The sequence below is a fragment of the Schistocerca nitens genome, chromosome 1, assembly GCF_023898315.1.
Source record: "Schistocerca nitens isolate TAMUIC-IGC-003100 chromosome 1, iqSchNite1.1, whole genome shotgun sequence".
Classification (NCBI taxonomy): Eukaryota; Metazoa; Arthropoda; class Insecta; order Orthoptera; family Acrididae; genus Schistocerca; species Schistocerca nitens.
In genome coordinates, this window is record NC_064614.1 from 244,830,657 (window position 1) to 244,855,985 (window position 25,329).

At 41.5% G+C, this 25,329-nt stretch overlaps 2 protein-coding genes across 3 annotated transcripts in view; one reads left to right on the forward strand and one right to left on the reverse strand.

Annotated features, from left to right (window-relative positions):
- Positions 1 to 22,768, reverse strand: part of LOC126246720 (3-hydroxyisobutyryl-CoA hydrolase, mitochondrial) — a 42,784-nt gene extending 20,016 nt beyond the window's left edge. The window contains exons 1-2 of one of the 2 annotated variants that reach the window (XM_049948418.1): positions 22,617 to 22,739; positions 6,934 to 7,061 (exon numbers count right to left, since the gene is read on the reverse strand). In XM_049948418.1, coding sequence (XP_049804375.1) covers positions 6,934 to 6,960 — 27 coding nt within the window. In that variant the 5' untranslated portion in view covers positions 6,961 to 7,061; positions 22,617 to 22,739. Of the gene's footprint in view, positions 1 to 6,933; positions 7,062 to 22,616 lie in introns of both variants that reach the window. The other variant, XM_049948419.1, reaches the window with a different exon arrangement.
- A 5-nt stretch (positions 22,769 to 22,773) lies between these two features.
- LOC126246746 (mediator of RNA polymerase II transcription subunit 4) overlaps positions 22,774 to 25,329 on the forward strand; it is a 69,905-nt gene continuing 67,349 nt past the window's right edge. The window contains exons 1-2 of the mRNA XM_049948420.1: positions 22,774 to 22,998; positions 23,118 to 23,352. Of these exons, the coding sequence (XP_049804377.1) occupies positions 22,928 to 22,998; positions 23,118 to 23,352 (306 nt within the window). The 5' untranslated portion in view covers positions 22,774 to 22,927. The remainder of the gene's footprint in view (positions 22,999 to 23,117; positions 23,353 to 25,329) is intronic.

Sequence of the window (25,329 nt, forward strand, 5' to 3'; positions counted from 1 at the left end):
GATGACAATGATTCTGCACTTTTTCTATTTCCCAGTTCAGCTCTGATATGTTTCCTCCAATCCAGCCTCAGTTTCATGGCCACATCTTGGCTGACCATAGTAGGAAGGCTCTTCAAGACCTCAGGGCCACTAGTCCAGTAATTGCCACAACCGATGAGGGCACTCAGACCCAAGGACATCACCTACTAGGTCCCATTTGGATGCCCCCCCCCCCCCCCAACATCAAGGCAGTTCCACCATCTCTCCCCTAAGATGGAGTGGATGCCCTATCCCCAGGCTCACACCTGTGATTACAACTACATGACAACATAGCCGATACCAGCAGGTTGCCATTCTATAGATTCACTTGGGCTGGCAAGTGCAGCTTGTCAATCACAACAATGACCAGTATGTGCTAAATGTAAATAAATATGATCAGTGTACACACACCAACTATCCACAAAGTTTACAAGTTAGCCTACAGCAGATCACTGTCGCAGCACTGCATTGACAAAATTACCTTACCTTTGTGCACCACATCGAGTGTTGAGCAGGTTATCTGTCCGCTGGCTGTGTACTTAAGATGCCACCGGGCAAATAGCAAGGCTGTTATATTCATGGAGCCACAATGGGGTATACTTCTCACAATGTCCATAGTTCTAGTCACCACATCCACAGCAGCCCCGCAACAAGCAGCCTGCAATCACTACCACAGCCATTGTCTCTACCAACCACGGCCTCAAAAGACACTAAGCTCCTCGGATGGTTGAACTTGGACTTGATGTTTGTTTCAAGACATTACCTTCAGAGACAACAGCTTATGACTTAGAATAATTCACATATTATTCACTACAAAAAAATAAACTAGTAATCTCAGTGACATAATTTTCTCGTTTATCCTTACGTGAGAAGACGGTATTGCGTGGGTCATTCAAACTTTTTTTGTTTTAGCTTTGTTATTATACTACTTGGAAATCATCATTTGCCCGTATGGAAACATCCAGGTCACCACAGTTTGAAACACCTGTTCATCACTTACCAATGCCAATGTCATACTCATTAGGATGAGACATTCCAGTGACTGATGAATGGCTTCAACACTGCCAACCATGAGGCACTCCATCGGGCTTTGTTTGCTTTTCAGATTAATTAATCCCTATCTAATTTGTGGTCTGGCTATTGCAGGAAAATCATTTATGAAAAAGAGTAAATTGTTAACATCTAATGTAAAGCTTAGTGTTAGCAAGTATTTTCTGAAGATATTTGTCTGGAGAGTAGCCTTATACAGAAGTGAACTGTGGATGGTAAACAGATCAGACAAGAAGTCAATAGAAGTGTTTGGAATGCGGCGCCATAGGAGAATGTTGAAAATTAGATGGGGTCATGGGAATATTAAATAACTAATGAGGACATACTGAATGGGACTAGAGAGAAACAAAATTTATGGCACAACTTGATCAAAAGATGCGACCATTTGATACTACAAATATTAAAGGGATCAAGGGATTGTCAGTTTGGTAATGGAGGGAAGTGTAGTGGGTAAAATTTGTAGAGGGAGACCAAAGGATGAACACAGTACAGCTGACATGGATGTAGCTTGCAGGATGTAGGTTTCAATAGTTATGCAGAGATAAAGAGGACTGTACAGGATATACTAGTGTAGGAAAGCTGCATCAAACCAGTATTCAGATTTTAGATCATGACAAGATATTTTCTTAAGAGAGTCTGGAGAAATGGTATTAGGCCAGAAGAGACATTTAAGGGTCCCATATGGCAAAAATATAAGAACTATAATAAAGGAAGATACCCTAATAGAAATGAGATAGGGGATCAAGTTTACCCTAGAAATTTTTGCAGACTTAGTTAAGTCGGAGAAGTTCTTACCATAGTTTTGGGGGCCTTACCAAATTCTAAGATTTATTGCCCCAGTTCAGGCCGTTCTAAAGGAAACTGCACTAGCAACGAAGTTTTGAGCTCATATTTCTCAGCTCAAACTTGCACACACCTTGGATGATTGATAGAATGTGTTGTAAGGTGCTTTGTGTATTCATATGTTGGATGCAGTTTTGGAAAAGTTCCTTATACCTTTATAGCAACATAAGTAATTTGTAACTGAACTAAAAACAACCTGAGATATGTTAGCATTACAGTGAGACAGCCCTCCTTTGTTTAAAAACAGGAAAAGGGGGACACTAAACTAGTTTCATTGGGGCCCGTGATAATTGTGGTTCAGTGGAAGTCCAAATCTGTTCAGCAGATGATGCCAAAAATCAGCAGGCAGTTTTCTTACTGTAGGTGACAAGGCACTGGAAACTTTAAAGGCCCCACAGCTAGCATCACTGCTGTCCACAAGACAAAGACAGGAGTGAAGTCTTGCAGAGAGCAGCAGAATGACTGACACCTAGGCAGCAATAAGGGCTGTACTTTGTAGGGAATGACACGGGGAAGACACTTGGTGGCTGGTGGCATATTGTGAGGATGAATGAGATGAGCAATGGGGCAGTCCAATGGCAGTCAAAGAGGGAGGACAACATAGAGAAAGGAGTGCCGATGGGAGGGTTCCAGTCAGTTTTGTTCCTGTACCTGTGGAAATCTTCTGGTTGACGTGCTTGGACAGTGCCTGTAGCTTGTGCTGCATGCCCTGCGATTAAGACTCCCTGAGTGAAATACTCCTGTTTAACAGACTGTGTTCTGCTTTACAGATGGTTACAATGAATTAGCTGAATGTGTCATCTTGCAATGCCTAATTTAATTGACTATATATATTAGTCCACTTATTTCATTTTTAAGTGCTTCTGGGTTAGGTGTCCTGTTGAAGTTAGTAACATGACACACTGTTTCCACTTTTTCTGTATTTTGTTACCCAAATTTAATTTTTATTGTTGTCATATCTTTATACCAGACATTTCTTGTGTATAAGGGAATTGTGGCTGTGGTGTTCAGTTAAGATGATGTGACTTACCAAACGAAAGTTCTGGCAGGTCGATAGACACACAAACATACACACAAAATTCAAGCTTTCGCAACCAACGGTTGCTTCGTCAGGAAAGAGGGAAGGAGAGGGGAAGATGAAAGGATGTGGGTTTTAAGGGAGAGGGTAAGGAGTCATTCCAATCCCGGGAGCAGAAAGACTTACCTTAGGGGGAGAAAAGGACAGGTATACACTCGCACGCACGCACGCACGCACGCACGCACGCACGCACGCACACACACACACACACACACACATATCCATCCGCACATACACAGACACAAGCAGACATTTGTAAAGGCAAAGAGTTTGGGCAGAGATGTCAGTCGAGGCGGAAGTACAGAGGCAAAGATGTTGTTGAAAGACAGGTGAGGTATGAGCGGCTGCAAATTGAAATTAGTGGAGATTGAGGCCTGGCGATCACCTGCCACCCTACCTAAAACCTCTTTCCTCATTACCCTAGCCAGCTTCATCCTGACCCACAACTTCTTCACTTTTGAAGGCCAGACATACCAACAATTAAAGGGAACAGCCATGGGTACCAGGATGGCCCCCTCGTACGCCAACCTATTCATGGGTCGCTTAGAGGAAACCTTCTTGGTTACCCAGGCCTGCCAACCCAAAGTTTGGTACAGATTTATTGATGACATCTTCATGATCTGGATTCACAGTGAAGAAGAACTCCAGAATTTCCTCTCCAACCTCAACTCCTTTGGTTCCATCAGATTCACATGGTCCTACTCCAAATCACATTCCACTTTCCTTGACTTTGACCTCCACCTGTCCAATGGCCAGCTTCACACGCCCGTCCACATCAAACCCACCAACAAGCAACAGTACCTCCATTATGACAGCTGCCACCCATTCCACATCAAAAGGTCCCTTCCCTACAGCCTAGGTCTTCGTGGCAAACAAATCTGCTCCAGTCCTGAATCCCTGAACCATTACACCAACAACCTGAAAACAGCTTTCGCATCGCGCAACTACCCTCCCGACCTGGTACAGAAGCAAATAACCAGAGCCACTTCCTCATCCCCTCAAACCCAGAACCTCCCACAGAAGAACCACAATAGTGCCCCACTTGTGACAGGATACTTTCCGGGACTGGATCAGACTCTGAATGTGGCTCTCCAGCAGGGATACGACTTCCTCAAATCCTGCCCTGAAATGGGATCCATCCTTCATGAAATCCTCCCCACTCCACCAAGAGTGTCTTTCCGCCGTCCACCTAACCTTCGTAATCTCTTAGTTCATCCCTATGAAATCCCCAAACCACCTTCCCTACCCTCTGGCTCCTACCCTTGTAACCACCCCCGGTGTAAAACCTGTCCCATGCACCCTCCCACCACCACCTACTCCAGTCCTGTAACCCGGAAGGTGTACACGATCAAAGGCAGAGCCACGTGTGAAAGCACCCACGTGATTTACCAACTGACCTGCCTACACTGAAGCTTTCTATGTGGGAATGACCGGCAACAAACTGTCCATTCGCATGAATGGACACAGGCAGACAGTGTTTGTTGGTAATGAGGATCACCCTGTGGCTAAACATGCCTTGGTGCATGGCCAGCACATATTGGCACAGTGTTACACCGTCCAGGTTATGTGGATACTTCCCACTAACACCAACCTGTCAGAACTCCGGAGATGGGAACTTGCCCTTCAGTATATCCTCTCTTCTCGTTATCTGCCAGGCCTCAATCTCCGCTAATTTCAATTTGCCGTCGCTCATACCTCACCTGTCTTTCAACAACATCTTTGCCTCTGTACTTCCGCCTCGACTGACATCTCTGCCCAAACTCTTTGCCTTTACAAATGTCTGCTTGTGTCTGTGTATGTGCGGATGTGTGCGTGTGCGTGTGCGTGCGCGTGCGCGTGCGCGAGAGAGAGAGAGAGAGAGTGTATACCTGTCCTTTTTCCCCCTAAGGTAAGTCTTTCCACTCCCAGAATTGGAATGACTCCTTACCCTCTCCCTTAAAACCCACATCCTTTCGTCTTTCCCTCTCCTTCCCTATTTCCTGATGAAGCAACCGTTGGTTGCGAAAGCTTGAATTTTGTGTGTATGTTTGTGTGTCTATCGACCTGCCAGCGCTTTCGTTTGGTAAGTCACATCATTTTTGTTTTTAGATATATACATTTTTCCCGCGTGGAAAATATATATATATATATATATATATATATATATATATATATATATATATATATATATATATATATATATATATATATATATATATCTAAAAAGAAAGATGATGAGACTTACCAAACAAAAGCGCTGGCAGGTCGATAGACACACAAACAAACACAAATATACACACAAAATTCAAGCTTTCGCAACAAACTGTTGCCTCATCAGGAAAGAGGGAAGGAGAGGGAAAGACGAAAGGATGTGGGTTTTAAGGGAGAGGGTAAGGAGTCATTCCAATCCCGGGAGCGGAAAGACTTACCTTAGGGGGAAAAAAGGACAGGTATACACTCGCACACACACACATATCCATCCACACATACAGACACAAGCAGACATATATATGTCTGCTTGTGTCTGTATGTGTGGATGGATATGTGTGTGTGTGCGAGTGTATACCTGTCCTTTTTTCCCCCTAAGGTAAGTCTTTCCGCTCCCGGGATTGGAATGACTCCTTACCCTCTCCCTTAAAACCCACATCCTTTCGTCTTTCCCTCTCCTTCCCTCTTTCCTGATGAGGCAACAGTTTGTTGCGAAAGCTTGAATTTTGTGTGTATATTTGTGTTTGTTTGTGTGTCTATCGACCTGCCAGCGCTTTTGTTTGGTAAGTCTCATCATCTTTCTTTTTAGATATATTTTTTCCACGTGGAATGTTTCCCTCTGTTATATATATATATATATATATATATATATATATATATATATATATATATATATATATGTGTGTGTGTGTGTGTGTGTGTGTGTGTTATCTGGTTTGACATGGCCTGTTGTGCCAACCTCCAACTCAGAGTAGCATTGAACCCTATGCAGTCAGCAATCTGTAGGATGTAATCCAATATCAGTCTCCCCCCCCCCCCCCCCCAAACATTTTACCTTCTACAGCTTCTTCTAGTACCATACCATAGAAGTCATTCCCTGATATCTTAACAAACACCCCATCATCCTGTCTCTTCTTCCTTTCAACGATTTCCACATTTTCCTATTTTAGCTTATTCTGCGGAGATCAACCTCACACTTCATCTTTTCAGTCCTCCTATTTTTCAACATCCTTCTGTAGCACCACATCTCAAACACTTTCATTCTCTTCTTCTCCAATTTTCCCCACATTCCATCATTCACTTCCATACAAAGCTGTGCTCCAAGTGTGCATTCTCTGGTATTTCTTCCTCAAAAATAAAATGTATGATACTAGCAGAATTATTTTGGTCAGTAATGCCCACTTTGCCAGGGCTAACCTGTTTTGTACGCCATCCTTGCTTCCTCTGTCTTAAGTTATTTTGCTTCCAAGGTAGCAGAATTCCTTATCTTGCCCCACTTTTTGATCACCAGTTAAGTTTTTCACTAATCTCATTTCTGCTACTCTTCATTACTTTTATCTTTCTTGGGTTTTATCTCCATTTACAATCTGTACTCGTTAGACTGCTCATTCCATTCAACAAAAGTCTGCAAGACTACTTCAATTTCGGTGAATCTTATCACTGATACACTTTCACTCTGAATTTTAATCTCAGTATTGAACCTTTATAATCTTTCTAGCACAGTTTCCTCAACACACAAATCTGACAGTAGGGGCCCAAGACTACATCCCTTTCTTACATCCTTTTTAATATGAGCATGTAGTTCTTTATCTTTCATTCTTAATATTCTGTCTTAGGTTACTTTGAACATCTTGCACTATTTCACATTATCACACAATTTTTCTTAGTCAACAAATCTTATGATGGTGTCTTGGTTTTCCTTAACTCTTGATTCAATTATCTAGCAAGAAGTTAGAATTGCTTCTTCGGCATCTTACCTTCCCAAAAGCCAAACTTAACTCCATCTAACAAGTCCTCAATTTTCTTTTCCTTTTTTATGTGTACTATTCTTGTAAACATCTTGCTTATCAGTCCATCATTTCACTGGAAATGCACGTAAAACAATCTGAAACAAGAATGATCAGTTTCAGGATCAGTCTGATTGCTCTCATTATGTAAAGCCAAACAGCTACCATCATTCGAAGCCTTCTACCCCTATGAAATTATAATTTGTATCCTACATTGTGACTTAAGTGAGTAATGAACAAAACCGAGCCATTGTATAATGTGCTGTCACAGACACAGCTCTCCATGATGTATTAGGATATTCTGTTATGTCGTTTCTTAAGCAAAGTACTGAATGTAATAGAAAGGCTACCTGGTAACTTCTGCCTCTAGCATAAATATATAACAAAGTGGTAAATGTTGTGGCATCCAGTCATCAGAAGACCACTCCCTGATGCCAATGTTGCAGTTCGAGAAGTTGGAGTTGTGATGTGATCAGGAAATCAAGCAAACAATGAGACCGAGTGGTCCAGTGCATGCCTGGGGACTTTAGTGATACAGCAATAGCTGTAACAACATTTACTGGTTGAGTAGAGTTTATACAGGTATAACTTCACCAGAGATGCAGTTGGCGGGGTGGGCATAAGCAACTGCGCTGCTGCCCACCCGAATGTATTGTGATGACTCACGTGAGGATACTTCTCCCGTGCTCTGGAAGACAGCCCATCATACACTCACATGGGGACAGCCAACTATGATCCAATTACTCTGATTGTCATGAAGGCTAAGCTCTGGTCATCCACCATGGATTAATCAAGACTGCAGCTGATGCTCACAATTCAGCCAGGATGCTGCTTGGACACACCTCGTCTGGCCTATGCAAAGATGGCACGTTGCGGATTATCCATGATGACCCAGTACTGGAGGAGGGTTGGCCGCTCACAAGTCTCCACATCCACCATGACCCTGTAATAGGTGGTGGTGGCGGCTGCAGCAGCAGCAGCAGAAGGAAAAGAAGCAGAAGGAGAACACAGCTGTGGCACGCATCAGGTTGGCTGCCTCTCATTAAGTCAGCTAGCCACCGTTGACCAGCGTGTTGTGGTTTCACTTAAAACGGACGGTCTTTCTCTCTGGTTATGGTGACACGGACAGAATGGCAGCACGACAGAATGCATTCTTGAGCTCTGTAAGCCCATCTATTTAAGAGGTACACCTATAACATAGCAGCTCTGGGTGTATGAGCACATTTGTCACCACTTTCCAAAACCATCAGGGTCCTTGGCCTTGCTGTGATAATTCTGGGTCACTGAACTTGGTTTGTTCTGCCTACGTTTGATTTTGTAGTGGCGCCCGAGTGGTGCAGTCACATATTGTTACCTCACAGTGCCTTTTTCAGCAGCACAGCAGTGCTTGCAATTCTGTCTTCCCTGTTCCAAAGTCTGCTGCATTTGTGGTGTGTCTTGTTGAAATAGTGATTGACATAACCCCAACAGTAAACTATACTCCGTTCTGGGCTCACCTGATGGAACTTTACAAACAAAAATTTAAGCCTACTCAGTACAATTATTCTGCTGTGGAACACTACTCCCCTACTTCAAAAAAATCGTCCTGAATTTTATCCGTTTGTCCTCTACACTATTTCTTAGATCTACTTACATAATTGTACATGATGCAAAAGTTTGTTGCTCTCTGAAGCTGACTTACATGGACCACCTCCTTACTACACATTATCATTCTAAAGTTTGAGTCTCCTTTTTTCAGTTATGTTCCATCATGCTTATTTCCATTCCTTGCAAGTTAAATTAATTTACAGTTCTCTTTTTCTAAGTTTCTCAGTTTATGCTAGTTAACCATTTGACAGTTATCTGATAGGTCAGTAAATCTGGAGGATTATACTTCTACGGCCAAGACAAAAGTACAGTATGTAAACAGCAATCACATGGCATAACCAGTGGTCATAACACTTATGGTTGCCACATCTCTACTTCCCCCATGAACCATGGACCTTGCCGTTGGTGGGGAGGCTTGCGTGCCTCAGCGATACAGATGGCCGTACCGTAGGTGCAACCACAACGGAGGGGTATCTGTTGAGAGGCCAGACAAACATGTGGTTCCTGAAGGGGGGCAGCAGCCTTTTCAGTAGTTGCAGGGGCAACAGTCTGGATGATTGACTGATCTGGCCTTGTAACATTAACCAAAACGGCCTTGCTGTGCTGGTACTGCGAACGGCTGAAAGCAAGGGGAAACTACAGCCGTAATTTTTCCCAAGGACATGCAGCTTTACTGTATGATTAAATGATGATGGCGTCCTCTTGGGTAAAATATTCCGGAGGTAAAATAGTCCCCCATTCGGATCTCCGGGCGGGGACTACTCAGGAGGACGTCGTTATCAGGAGAAAGAAAACTGGCATTCTACGGATCAGAGCGTGGAATGTCAGATCCCTTAATCGGGCAGGTAGGTTAGAAAATTTAAAAAGGGAAATGGATAGGTTAAAGTTAGATATAGTGGGAATTAGTGAAGTTCGGTGGCAGGAGGAACAAGACTTTTGGTCAGGTGATTACAGGGTTATAAATACAAAATCAAATAGGGGTAATGCAGGAGTAGGTTTAATAATGAATAAAAACATAGGAGTGTGGGTTAGCTACCACAAACAGCATAGTGAACGCATTATTGTGGCCAAGATAGACACAAAGCCCATGCCTACTACAGTAGTACAAGTTTCTATGCCAACTAGCTCTGCAGATGATGAAGAAATTGATGAAATGTATGACGAGATAAAAGAAATTATTCAGGTAGTGAAGGGAGACGAAAATTTAATAGTCATGGGTGACTGGAATTCGTCAGTAGGAAAAGGGAGAGAAGGAAACATAGTAGGTGAATATGGATTGGGGGGAAGAAATGAAAGAGGAAGCCGCCTTGTAGAATTTTGCACAGAGCATAACTTAATCATAGCTAACACTTGGTTTAAGAATCATGATAGAAGGTTGTATACATGGAAGAACCCTGGAGATACTAAAAGGTATCAGATAGATTATATAATGGTAAGACAGAGATTTAGGAACCAGGTTTTAAATTGTAAGACATTTCCAGGGGCAGATGTGGATTCTGACCACAATCTATTGGTTATGAACTGCAGATTGAAACTGAAGAAACTGCAAAAAGGTGGGAATTTAAGGAGATGGGACCTGGATAAACTGAAAGAACAAGAGGTTGTACAGAGTTTCAGGGAGAGCATAAGGGAACAATTGACAGGAATGGGGGAAAGAAATACAGTAGAAGAAGAATGGGTAGCTCTGAGGGATGAAGTAGTGAAGGCAGCAGAGGATCAAGTAGGTAAAAAGACGAGGGCAAATAGAAATCCTTGGGTAACAGAAGAAATATTGAATTTAATTGATGAAAGGAGAAAATGTAAAAATGCAGTAAATGAAGCAGGCAAAAAGGAATACAAACGTCTCAAAAATGAGATCAACAGGAAGTGCAAAATGGCTAAGCAGGGATGGCTAGAGGACAAATGTAAGGATGTAGAGGCTTGTCTCACTAGGGGTAAGATAGATACTGCCTACAGGAAAATTAAAGAGACCTTTGGAGAGAAGAGAACCACTTGTATGAATATCAAGAGCTCAGATGGCAACCCAGTTCTAAGCAAAGAAGGCAAGGCAGAAAGGTGGAAGGAGTATATAGTGGGTTTATACAAGGGCGATGTACTTGAGGACAATATTACGGAAATGGAAGAGGATGTAGATGAAGATGAAATGGGAGATAAGATACTGCGTGAAGAGTTTGACAGGGCACTGAAAGACCTGAGTCGAAACAAGGCCCCGGGAGTAGACAACATTCCATTAGAACTACTGATGGCCTTGGGAGAGCCAGTCATGACAAAACTCTACCATCTGGTGAACAAGATGTATGAGACAGGCGAAATACCCACAGACTTCAAGAAGAATATAATAATTCCAATCCCAAAGAAAGCAGGTGTTGACAGATGTGAAAATTACCGAACTATCAGTTTAATAAGTCACAGCTGCAAAATACTAACGCGAATTCTTTACAGACGAATGGAAAAACTGGTAGAAGCGGACCTCGGGGAAGATCAGTTTGGATTCCGTAGAAATGTTGGAACACGTGAGGCAATACTAACCTTACGACTTATCTTAGAAGGAAGATTAAGAAAAGGCAAACCTACGTTTCTAGCATTTGTAGACTTAGAGAAAGCTTTTGACAACGTTAACTGGAATACTCTCTTTCAAATTCTGAAGGTGTCAGGGGTAAAATACAGGGAGCGAAAGGCTATTTACAATTTGTACAGAAACCAGATGGCAGTTATAAGAGTCGAGGGGCATGAAAGGGAAGCAGTGGTTGGGAAAGGAGTGAGACAGGGTTGTAGCCTCTCCCCGATGTTATTCAATCTGTATATTGAGCAAGCAGTAAAGGAAACAAAAGAAAAATTCGGAGTAGGTATTAAAATTCATGGAGAAGAAGTAAAAACTTTGAGGTTCGCCGATGACATTGTAATTCTGTCAGAGACAGCAAAGGACTTGGAAGAGCAGTTGAACGGAATGGACAGTGTCTTGAAAGGAGGATATAAGATGAACATCAACAAAAGCAAAACGAGGATAATGGAATGTACTCAAATTAAATCGGGTGATGCTGAGAGGATTAGATTAGGAAATGAGACACTTAACGTAGTAAAGGAGTTTTGCTATTTAGGGAGTAAAATAACTGATGATGGTCGAAGTAGAGAGGATATAAAATGTAGACTGGCAATGGCAAGGAAATCTTTTCTGAAGAAGAGAAATTTGTTAACATCGAGTATAGATTTAAGTGTCAGGAAGTCGTTTCTGAAAGTATTTGTATGGAGTGTAGCCATGTATGGAAGTGAAACATGGACGATAACCAGTTTGGACAAGAAGAGAATAGAAGCTTTCGAAATGTGGTGCTACAGAAGAATGCTAAAGATAAGGTGGGTAGATCACGTAACTAATGAGGAGGTATTGAAAAGGATTGGGGAGAAGAGAAGTTTGTGGCACAACTTGACTAGAAGAAGGGATCGGTTGGTAGGACATGTTTTGAGGCATCAAGGGATCACAAATTTAGCAAATGGTTCAAATGGCTCTGAGCACTATGGGACTTAACATCTATGGTCATCAGTCCCCTAGAACTTAGAACTACTTAAACCTAACTAACCTAAGGACATCACACACATCCATGCCCGAGGCAGGATTCGAACCTGCGACCGTAGCAGTCGCGCGGTTCCGGACTGAGCGCCTTAACCGCGAGACCACCGCGGCCGGCACAAATTTAGCATTGGAGGGCAGCGTGGAGGGTAAAAATCGTAGAGGGAGACCAAGAGATCAATACACTAAGCAGATTCAGAAGGATGTAAGTTGCAGTAGGTACTGGGAGATGAAGAAGCTTGCACAGGATAGAGTAGCATGGAGAGCTGCATCAAACCAGTCTCAGGACTGAGGACCACAACAACAACAACATCATCTCAGAGTTGGTTCTCATGATATTGCTGAATATGTTGCAACAATTGCCCAAAAGATGCTAACAGTGTGTCCAAGAAATTTACGAGATCAGGATTCAGGGTGTCTTTAGGTAAGTTAGATTTTGTGTTGGCAGAGCCTCAAACAGTTTCTCTGGGCAACACAATGCAGAGGGAATGAACTGGAGTACAATCTTACCTGTGGGAGTGTAACTGGTAGCAAGAACTTTTTCCTGCAAGTTGTGCCTTTCATCAAAATACTATTATCACGTAACTCTAATTTTACAATGTCCTGAAGTTTCCTTTCCTTATAGTAGTCCATAATTATAGTTTCTAGTGCAAAAACTGAGTATATCCAATGTCCTCCTATCTTTTGAAAATTTGGCTTGGTGCCAATATTTCTGTCTGACATTCCGCTGTCTTTGTTCTCTTCAGAAACAGTTGCATCTTGCATGTCTGTGCATCAGTCTACACTTCTCTGGTTCAAAAAATGGTGATGACCTCCTTAAAACTTTCTCGGAGGTTCCTTAGTGACATAAAAGCACGAGCTTCTCCGTGCTCAGAAATAAGGAACACCTCTCATATCTTTACTAGAACCTATTTCCCCATCACTGTCCATCTTTTTGGATAAGGGTGAACCATGTCACATCAATACTGCGTGTACATTCGGATCTCTGGCAGCTGAGCTGACTTTGCTTGGTCTGTATTTACATCCACGTGCGATGTGTGGTAAAACATTGCTAAGTTTTCCTCCAATACTTTTGCCATTTGTCATAGTTCTGCAAGGAATTCTTTCTCTGCTAGTTGCAACCCTGTCAAGAATTGTTATGGCTTCAGTAATACCAAACTCAACTGTTTGTTTACTGCATGGTAGACTGCATCATTGAGACAATCTGCTGATGCTTGTAAGAGTCTGACTGCTGCTAATTTGCTGTTCAGCGAACTCAAGTGTTTTTGTATTTCTCCCAAACCACTGTTTACTGTTTTTCACTGTATCTGGGTGTATTGGGCTAATGCCATGTACCATCTTTGTGTTGTTCATAACATCTCACTCTAAGTTCAACAACTTAATCGTATGATACCCTACTATAGCTTTGGTAGTGCCTGCCAAAGTTTGCACCTGCCCAAACATGTTATTCAGCTCCTGGATATCATCCTTGTCTGCTGTTCGAAATAAGTTTTTAATATTTTCTTTCCTGCGTCCAACCACCCTCTCATCCTATGAACTACCTTCTGTGGTACAATGTGAGTGATTTGTGTCAGACTCTTAGTTTGCAATATGACAACCTCAATTCCTCGTATTCACCCTGCGCCTCAGTGAGGATTTTATTAAAATTTTATTTTTGTAGGGAGTCCACAGCCTAGCTGTATTTGAGAACGAAAACATAGTCCAAGTAAGCTGTAACCTATTTTGTTATCTGTGCAATTAGCCAATTTCAGCTGAGGGTCACTTTCAAGCACATTTTTTAGGCTTTACACTTCACTTTGCATGAAGCTTAAAACATGTGCTTGAAAGTGACTGACATTTGAAACTGGCTAATTGCACAAATAATAAACAGACTACAGCATACTTGGACAATGTTTTCTATTTTTGAAGTTTGTTATCCTGCACTTCCTCATGCAACTGTATGAACACTCCCTGCGATCTATAGACATCATTCCCTATCTCCCACATATCAATGCCCATTAGTGACTCGTCAGCAACACACATGATTGTCAAGAAAATAACACCTCTGCCTCCAATGGTAGAATGTTAACTGCAAGCATTGCTCCTGCATTCATATTGTGAAGCAACATTAGGATTACCACAACCCATCAGGTTGCTCCTAGTGATTCACCAGCTACGAAAAGGAACATCCATCATCTCCTCCCTTCTTCAAGAACACCTAAGTAATAGTAATAATAATAATAATAATAATAAATAAATAAATAAATAAAAATAAAAGAAAAATAATATGTGGCAATTGCAGACCTGTAACAACCTACAATACAACTCTGAATACATTTGACAAGAATAAAACAACTTTTACACATAACACAGCTAAACTTAAATGCTAAAATTTGTCACATGACAATACATAGGGTATGCTACGCATATCCTGCTTGTGTACTGGTATACGCTTCCGAACCTCTCTAGTAACTTTTGTGCACCCTGACTCTGTCTTCATGACTTGTGCCAATGTATCCACCATTTAACTAAAGGTTTTAACTCTACTCACGTGGGAAATAGACATTTTAGTTGGAAACTGCATTTATGTTTTACATAGTAAGTGACTAGAAACAGTCAGGAGTCATCACCGGGTGCCCTCAGTGTGTGGCCGGTGAAGGAGGAAATTGTTTTGTATGGCAAGTTACATAGAGCAATTTGTGTGTGTATGTATTCATTAGAGAATTACTGAATGAGGTAGTGCAGCTGTTGGGAGGATGGAGCTCTCCTGTCCAGCCAACCCGATTTCAGTTTTCGGTGGTTTTCCTGGATTCTAAGGCAAATGTCAGGATGCTTTAATCAAGGCCATGGCTGAGCAACTGTCCTATTCTCAAAGCATGTTATGTACACTGTTTTATTTTGGCCCATTGACTGGCATTGTATTACCTTGAAAATTCCTACATCATTGTGAGATGATCACTGAATGAATAAATAAATAAATTAAAAATAAAATAAATGTTTACTGGAGAAGTCATCTCTATGACTTGATAATGATTCTGATACTTAATCAAAAATATTCGTCATCTTTCCCTTCGGTGTGCTGGGGTTCGTGACCAATATCTACTGATCCACTCGATACTGCAATAATTTTGCATGCTGTGTTGACTGTTTCTGTCACTCCAAAGGTTTAGTATAGACTTTCTTTTCTTTCTGCCATACTTCCCATATTCTTTTAGCAAATTTCTTAATTAGTTACTTGTCCAGTCCTAACTACGGAATCATGACATCAAAAAGTGACAGCATTTTTCTACTGTACCCCCCCCCCCCTCCCTGCAAGGGGAGATACCTGTACAGATATGAACCTAAAGGGTTAAATATGCAAACTATGTATTGCAAATGTATATCCCAGTCTGTATGACTGTTGTTCACATAATAGCTCAACAATTTAGAAATGATATTATGTAAGTGCTCCATGCTCAATTAGTCTGTGGATAGAAAGAGCTTGTTCATAATATCCAGATATGAAGTAATGTCAGACCTGTTTCATCAAGTCTGATACAAAATAATTTGGGTCGTGTGTGTGTGTGCGTGTGCGTGTGTTTATTTGGGTCTATTCTCTTCGAGTTGTACTGTTTTGCGTATTTATGGTGTATTCATTGTGTTTTAATTCATGTTGGAATGTTTGATTTTTGGGTTTTTGAGGTGTTGCGGTTTTGATTTTATTTTTTGTAGTTGAAGGTGTTGGTGATTTGGTACTGTCAACTATGGCTGCCCTATGTAGGTCGAGGGAAATGTTCATTTTTGTAGTTTTAGTTGTAGGTGTTGGTGTTTTGGTAGTGTCAGCTGTGGTTGACCTATAGAGGCCAAGAGAAATGACCAATTACAATTTTCATACATGTAGGTGTTGTTTTTGTGGTATCAACAGTTGTGGTTGAGCTATATAGGTCAAGGGAAGTGTCCGATTCCTGTATATTTTGTTGGTGTAACAGAATGTTGTAATTTTTTTTCCTCATTTTGTTTGTTTTCGGATCTTGGTGTGTGTGTGTGTGTGTGTGTGTGTGTGTGTGTGTGTGTGTGTGTGTGTGTGTGTTTACTGTTATATTTAGCATGTCCCCACCCTAATACCCCAATTTCCTGCAGTTGTCCCATTAATTTGACTGTTTTTGGAGGGAGATGTTAATGTCTTATTTATGAGCATTTTTGAGTTTGTTGATGTGTGTATGCAGTGACGTCATGGCACCAGATTGGAGACGCTTACAAGGGAACCTCCCCATCGCACCCCCCTCAGATTTAGTTATAAGTTAGCACAGTGGATAGGCCTTGAAAAACTAAACACAGATCAACAGAGAAAACAGGAAGAAGTTGTGTGGAACTATGAAAAAATAAGCAAAATATAAAAACTGAGTAGTCCATTTGAAAGATAGGCAACATCAAGGAGAATACGAGCTCAGGAACGCCGTGGTCCCGTGGTTAGCGTGAGCAGCTGCGGAATGAGAGGTCCTTGGTTCAAGTCTTCCCTTGGGTGAATGGTTTATTTTCTTTATTTTTGCAAAGTTATGATCTGTCCCTTCGTTCATTGACGTCTCTGTTCACTGTAATAAGTTTAGTGTCTGTGTTTTGCGACCGCATCGCAAAACTGTGCGATTAGTAGACGAAAGGACGTGCCTCTCCAATGGGAACCGAAAACATTTGATCGCAAGGTCATAGGTCATCCAATTCCTCCACAGGAAAACACGTCTGATATATTCTATACAACACTGGTGACGGCATGTGCGTCACATGACAGGAATATGTTGTCAACCCACCTAACGTGTACACTTGGCGAATGGGTAAAAAGATTCTTCTACCTTGCCCGATTTAGGTTTTCTTGTGGATGTGATAATCACTCCCAAAAAACTGATGAAAACATAAGCGTTTGTCACATAAACTGAAAAAAAGTTAAAATTTTCAGCCAAGGGAAGGCTTGAACCTGGGACCTCTCGCTTCGCAGCGGCTCACGCTAACCACAGGACCACGGCACTCCTGAACATGCTCGTTCCTTGTTGTTATATATGTTACACATGGACTACTCAGTTTGTATATTTTGCTTATTTTTTCATAGTTCCACACAACTTCTTCCTGTTTTCTCGATTGATCTGGGTTCAGTTTTACAAGGCCTATCCACTGTGCCAACTTATAACTAAATCTGAGGGGGGTGCGATGGGGAGGTTCCCTTGTTAGAATGACCATTTCCATCATATTGATGATGTCATGGGTCAAAGACGGGTAGAATGGGACACTTCTCTAATCCCCAAAATATGTGTCCTGATCTGTAACTACGGTATTAGGTAGTCAAAATTTTAGATCCAGCTGTTACCTATTGTACTAGCTTTCTTATCAAGAATTGCCACCATTATTAAGAGCCTTGAAAAATTAGCTATGAATGTCATTTCATATTTATTTCCAGCAGGTGTCTTATTACAATGTCCTTAAACATCAAGTTCAATCATCAAAAAATGCTTAAATACTTCTGGTAGCATTTGCAGTGGGGTTTCTTGAGGACTAAGATCAGCTCTTTGTGCACAAGACATACAGTCTTATGTATTGCTTGACATCACATTTCCTTGTTTGCTGCCAGAATCTTTCCATTACACTGTCTGTCTGTTGTTTGGTGTCCTCCACAACCTGTCAACACATGGTCATGCACCTGCTGAGCACTTTGAACTTCCTCGAACATTGTTGGAACAACTATGCATGGTTCGCATTTCATTGTTCTGCAGAGCAAGCTCACTTGTATCGTAAACTGTGGTTTGACCTAAATGCCTGACAGTCTTTGTTGGTCACTTGTGCTCTCTGCAGGTGTGTTGAACATTTTCCTAAAATTATAACTGCAACTTTCCTACTTAGCGTACCTGCATTTGTGTGCTTCTTGTCCTGTTTGTATTCTACCTCAAAATAAAACTTGCTGCATTTGAGCGCCCATCTTGTTAACCTACCAGACATGTCTTTTAGTTCCAACAACCATTTTAATGAAGCGTAGTTTGTGACAACTTCCATCCATACAAGAAGCATTGAAAGTACACTATCCCACGTATTATCACCAACACCACCTTTTCCAGAATGGAACAGCTGTGCTCCACTTCGTTCAACTGCCTCAACACATCGATGTTCTGGCTCAAAATACAACCAACTGCCCCCCCGCCCCCCCATTGTTGGTGTCACGGGAGAGGTTAAATTCCTTTTCAAAATCAGGAAAAACTATTAGCAAATCAGAAATTAATACTGCCTTCAATGCCTCAAACACTGCTTGACATTCTGCTGACCAGTGGAATTTCATGCCCTTTGTCAACAATCATTCAAGGGTTTCTACAATCTCTGCAAAATCCTTTATGAATTTGCAATAATAATTGCATTAACCCATGAATGAGTGTAGTTTTGTTCTTTGTGGTGATGTGAAGTTCCGGATTGCCTCTGTTAGGCAAGTATTGGTTTCAACATTTTTCCTGCTAATCACATGCTTCAGATAATTTACATGCATCTGCACAAAAATGGACTCATCTATACTAAGCATCAGTTGTGGAGATCACAGCCCGTTGAATACTCTTTTGTGCTATTCACATGCTCTGGTAAATCCTTTGAGAATATGATATCATGCAAATATACTATGACAGTTTTCAGTTTCAACTCACTTAGAACCTCATCCAAATGGTATCTGTTTACACTGACAATGTCCTCATGTGGCCATGACAGTAATCTTGGTTCTGTCCTAAAAGACTACCTCCAGCTGGTGGTAACCACTTCTGAAATCCATTGTTGTAATGTACTGGTAGGTATCCTCCTAGGTTATCTAATGTTTCTGTATTATTAGGAACCACATATGCAACCGTCACGGTCTTTGCATTTAGGTAGCGGTAATTGCTACAGAATCTGTACTTTCTGATAACATCTGTTGACCTTTTGGCACAATGAAAACATCTGGGCGCCATAGGCTGTCAATGCACTCAATAATACCTTGTACGCCAGCTGCTGACCTATAAATTCCTCTATTACAGACTGAAGGTGCCTGGCTATGTGGTATGGCTTCCTACGAAATGGCACATTGTTACCTTTAGGTATATGGTGTTGGGTACTGATGTTACTGGTAAAGGACCCTACATTTGAAATAAACCCACAAACGGCAGTAATAAAACTTTCATTACCTGCTAACCACTGCCTTCCAAGTGACCCACTTTTACTTTTAAAACTGCAGGACTGATGGTTAGTTTGCTGCTCTGGCCATCAAATGATCTACCAATACGTTCCTCATCTCATACTTCTAATGTGGCAACCAGTAGGCCCTTTGACAGCCTAATCATGTCCATGCTGAACTTAACCAGGCTTACAGGAGCCATAAATTCCAGATTAATATAACTTGCACACACTACAGTTCTACACACAAAGCAATGTATTCCATCCAATTCTTCATTTTCCCTAACATTTCCTTCAAACAGTCACAAATCCGCAGGCTCTTGTGCTTTAACAAACGACAACTTAAAGGTGCTACTGCTGTCTCTGTAAATTGACATGGCCCAAAACAAAAACACTCCACATACCTTCAATGACAAAAAAGGTTACTCATCACAACAAATTGTGAGTAACCACAACAAATTGTGCTGGTAAGCTAGACAGAGCTGTAGATTTACATTCACTGCCACTGTAGTCTTGAGGTGACAGACAATTCTGACACCAATGTTGCAGCTTGAGTGCTGCCATTGTCTTCTGATCAGGATGTCGAGAGAACATCGAGGGTAAGTGGTCCTGTGCATACCACGTGGCATCCGTGATAAAGCGATGTAAAACCATTTATTGGCCGAGCTGAGTTTACAAAGTTATAACTGTTTTCAGAGCTGAAGTTGGCAGTGAGGACATGGGCCATGAAGGAGTGAGGATGCCTTATGAGCAAGTCGTGCCAGCACTGCCACAGATTAGTGCCATAGCTGCATGCTGTGCTAGTAACAGTAGCGGAGTGAGGAAGGGGCTGCCCACCCAGACATGCTGTGATGACCCAGTGCAGCTACCACCTAGGTGCTCTCAATGACAGCCTGTTGTGCCCTCAGGCGTATATTGCCAACTGTCATCCAGGATTCCAGTTCTCGTGAAGGCTAGGCACCAGTCACCTACCACTGATCGACCAAGACTGCAGCAGATGCTCGCAAGTTGCCAGGAGGCTGCGCGGATGCACCTCATTTCACTGGTACAAAAATGGCTGCTTGCAGAGCATCCATGATGACCCAGTAGTGGAGGAGGGCTGGCCACTTACCAATCTTCTCACCTGCGATGACCCAGCAGGCTGCAACAGCAGACCACAGCTGCGGAAATTATCATGTTGGCTGCCTCTTGATGCTGAAGTCAGCAAGCATGTAGCAAGCTGGCCATCATCGATCAGTATTATGTTGTTTCACTTAAACTCAATAGACTGTCTTTCTCCCTGTGGTTCTAGAGACATGGCCAGAACGGCAGCACAACAGAATGCGTTCTTGACCTCTGTAAGTCTGTCTATTTAATGGGTTGACCTGTGGACCTATGACGTAGTGGCTCTGGATATACGAGTGCTGTTGTCTTTAATTATCAGACCCATCAGTGCTGTGGTAATTTCAGTAATGATCCCAGGTTGCTGAGCTCGATTGTTTTTGCCTATGATCGATTTTGTAGCGGCATTTGGGAGGAGAAGTTACAGTGTTTTCTCACAGTACCTTGTTAAGTAGCACAGCAGTGCTTGTATTACTGTCCACCCCATTCTGAGGTCTGTTGCATTGGTGGTAAGCCTTGTTGACAAACGACTGGCACTCTAGCCCAGTGCTAACGTACTCTGTTCAAAGCTCCCTGGTGGAATTTTGGTTAAAGTTTAAGCCTGCACAACAATATTTTTCTGCTGTGCAATAATAATATGGAGGAGTCAACGGTTTCACCAAGCCAACTAAAAGTTTTTGACCTGTCAATCCTTTGTTGCTAGGAATATAATGTTAACTACTGTAAGGCTATGTAGGAACGTAAATCAGTTTCAATTAATATTTTGTTCTAAATGTCTTATTTCAGTTGAAAATGCAGAACTTCAAGTGAAAGAGAGTTGTTGACACACTACAGACTTTATTGCTTTTAAACGTTTATCATCAAGGTACACAATCTATCTAGGATCACACTCTTTTCCACCGAGTTCATAACATGTAAGATGACATCAATGAACACTGCTGCTGAAGAATGTTCATAATAAATTGCGGTGATACACATACCGCAAAACTGATGCACACATATCTAACCTCAAAAACAATAGGATTGCTATAGGGTGGCACTACAAGGTCAATTTTATGAAATTTATAGAAACAAATGAAACATTATTTTATTTGCAACAACGAATAAAACGACAAAAAATTGGGGTAAAAGGTTTATGGACTCTTGTGAAAATTTGTGGCGAGAGCTAGCTAGGTCTGCAAACAAATCTGCAATCCTACTGCTCCCAAGCAGTTTTTTAGAAGGGTAATACGAACTTCTTAAAATTGAATTTTACGTGAGCTGTACACGTGCCGCTTTCTACTGTCATGTTTATGGTTTTGTTGGGTGCTTTGCTATCACAAAGGCTGCTTCGTTCAACCGCACAAATTCCTACCTTAAAATATGAATAACACCGCGCTCTGTAAGATCATCTCCAATTTATTTTATAGGCTGCCGGCTCCGGCGATATAATACGCAGTCATCGGGCCCTAAACCACAATACAAGGGTATCTGTGTGAAACGTTTCTTCGTGGCTGGGAATGCACGTAATTTTGAGACCTTAATTCGTGTAACACTGTGCACAGTACACTGTTCTAATTATTATGTTTGATTAGTGCACACTCTTTTAGGTCAACTTGCCTGCATAAATCTGTTATATGGTCACGGACATTTTAACTACTCCGTTATCGGCTTATCCACATTCAGAGACTTTCATATTGTTATCCATCACATTACATAAGAAACAGTTTGTGGAATATCGGTATGTGGTATCCTTGTTTTCACACTTACTCAGATACTACTATTTAATGACAAATATACTCTCTTGCATATACAGTTTGTACCTTTTTTTATATAACTCGCGTTGGTAGTATTGCTGGTAATTTGGTTGTTTAGGGACTGATGATGGCATATTACATCGCCAAAACCGTGGCTTAAAAAATAAACCGGACGTGACGGTGATACCATACCATACCATACCATACCATACCACCCCACCACCCTTTAAAAAAAAACATAGTATCAGCTGCTATTCGCCCATTCAGCAAAGAAAAAGTGGATGCGTCCAACTCCTGTTGACAGATGGATATCGAACATCGAATTTCTGCCACATCATGCCATCAACAACACACACAGAAATGAATGAGGGGCAAGGTTTACTGAAACGTTTATACAAACAGTATCTCAACTTTCAGTTTATCTGATATTCGTTTCAAATACAAAATTTCGCAAACAACTGCCGCAGCAAAACGCATAAGTACTGTTAGCCGCTCAGAAAGCATTTCACAGTTGTGCAACCAACACAAAAAAACCTCACCATCTTCGCTCTTCGTTGCCACTACACGTCAGTATACTTTCCAATTCCAACTTCTCACGTGCACCTCGAACTCAACTGCTCATACTCGAGTCGTCGAGTGGCAATCTGGTAGTGGTAGGTGTTGGCGTCAATCTCCCCACCACCAGCTTGCTACGCCAAAGATCTTCATCTGCGTAGGACGCGCAGAAAGTGCATCTTGAAAGACGACAGACGCATTGTGCAAATTGCAGTGTTGTTGATGTTGTGATGGTAGTGCGGTGTTATGAGGTTGTGGGTGTTGATGTTAGAGTGGCATAAAAACGTTAGCAGTCATGACTGCCTGTAATATTAGCACAGGGGAAAGTTTACTTGCTTTAATCGATGACATAGAAATCATAGCAAAGTATGTAACACAGTAGTGTATAAATTATTATCGAGAACTGCCCTTAATAACGATCAGATTGTTAATTTTTTAATCAAGATAATTTTGTATAGTAGACCTCATAATTTGTTCATTTCAAGGGAGCTAATTGAAAATACGATAGTCCAGAAACACCAGAAGCTGTCAAATTCAGAACATGCACAGATTACGGAATTGTTGTTGGCAAAGGACAAACAGCTCAAGGAGACGCTCAAATTGGCAGCAGAACAAGCAAAAATTAATCAAAGAATGGAAGCCTTGAAAGCAGAAGTGGAAAGACAAGATCAGTACATTCAGAACTTGCAGAGACAACTGAAAGAAGCTGAACAGATTTTAGTGAGTAACAATGAATAGTCCTTCATAGATTTTATTCTTTGTTGTAGAGTTACAATCTTGAAATTTCCTCAGATTTCAGACAGCTTTTTGTATTGCTGTCTTTGTTGGTCGTCAACTGAGGACCTTCTAACTTGACTACGATTAATTAAATGCCTGGAACCAACTGACAGCACCAGTTCCACTTTTTCAATCACAACGACCGGTTTCAGCCACAGACATTTTCAAGAGATTGTCATTTGAGCGTCGTGAGAGTACACGGCACAGATTAATTAATGTACGCCACTTTGCTTCTCTATTTGCCCTGGCTTATTTAACTCACTGTGCTTACTAATGCCATCGTTTTGACAATTTTTTGTTATGAATGTGGAATATTTTAAAAGGTCATCATATTTTCATTTTATTTATTATTATTAGTAGTAGTATGGCTTACATGGCCACTTTAAATTCTTGTTTAAGGACATCATAAATGTTGTTGTTGTTGTGGTCTTCAGTCCTGAGACTGGTTTGATGCAGCTCTCCATGCTACTCTATCCTGTGCAAGCTTCTTCATCTCCCAGTACCTACTGCAACCTACATCCTTCTGAATCTGCTTAGTGTATTGATCTCTTGGTCTCCCTCTACGATTTTTACCCTCCACGCTGCCCTCCAATGCTAAATTTGTGATCCCTTGATGCCTCAAAACATGTCCTACCAACCGATCCCTTCTTCTAGTCAAGTTGTGCCACAAACTTCTCTTCTCCCCAATCCTATTCAATACCTCCTCATTAGTTACGTGATCTACCCACCTTATCTTCAGCATTCTTCTGTAGCACCACATTTCGAAAGCTTCTATTCTCTTCTTGTCCAAACTGGTTATCGTCCATGTTTCACTTCCATACATGGCTACACTCCATACAAATACTTTCAGAAACGACTTCCTGACACTTAAATCTATACTCGATGTTAACAAATTTCTCTTCTTCAGAAAAGATTTCCTTGCCATTGCCAGTCTACATTTTATATCCTCTCTACTTCGACCATCATCAGTTATTTTACTCCCTAAATAGCAAAACTCCTTTACTACTTTAAGTGTCTCATTTCCTAATCTAATCCCCTCAGCATCACCCGATTTAATTTGAGTACATTCCATTATCCTCGTTTTGCTTTTGTTGATGTTCATGTTATATCCTCCCTTCAAGACACTGTCCATTCCGTTCAACTGCTCTTCCAAGTCCTTTGCTGTCTCTGACAGAATTACAATGTCATCGGCGAACCTCAAAGTTTTTACTTCTTCTCCATGAATTTTAATACCTACTCCGAATTTTTCTTTTGTTTCCTTTACTGCTTGCTCAATATACAGATTGAATAACATCGGGGAGAGGCTACAACCCTGTCTCACTCCTTTCCCAACCACTGCTTCCCTTTCATGCCCCTCGACTCTTATAACTGCCATCTGGTTTCTGTACAAATTGTAAATAGCCTTTCGCTCCCTGTATTTTACCCCTGCTACCTTCAGAATTTGAAAGAGAGTATTCCAGTTAACGTTGTCAAAAGCTTTCTCTAAGTCTACAAATGCTAGAAACGTAGGTTTGCCTTTTCTTAATCTTTCTTCTAAGATAAGTCGTAAGGTTAGTATTGCCTCATGTGTTCCAACATTTCTACGGAATCCAAACTGATCTTCCCCGAGGTCCGCTTCTACCAGTTTTTCCATTCGTCTGTAAAGAGTTCGCGTTAGTATTTTGCAGCTGTGACTTATTAAACTGATAGTTCGGTAATTTTCACATCTGTCAACACCTGCTTTCTTTGGTATTGGAATTATTATATTCTTCTTGAAGTCTGTGGGTATTTCGCCAGTCTCAGACATCTTGCTCACCAGACGGTAGAGTTTTGTCATGACTGGCTCTCCCAAGGCCATCAGTAGTTCTAATGGAATGTTGTCTACTCCCGGGGCCTTGTTTCGACTCAGGTCTTTCAGTGCCCTGTCAAACTCTTCACGCA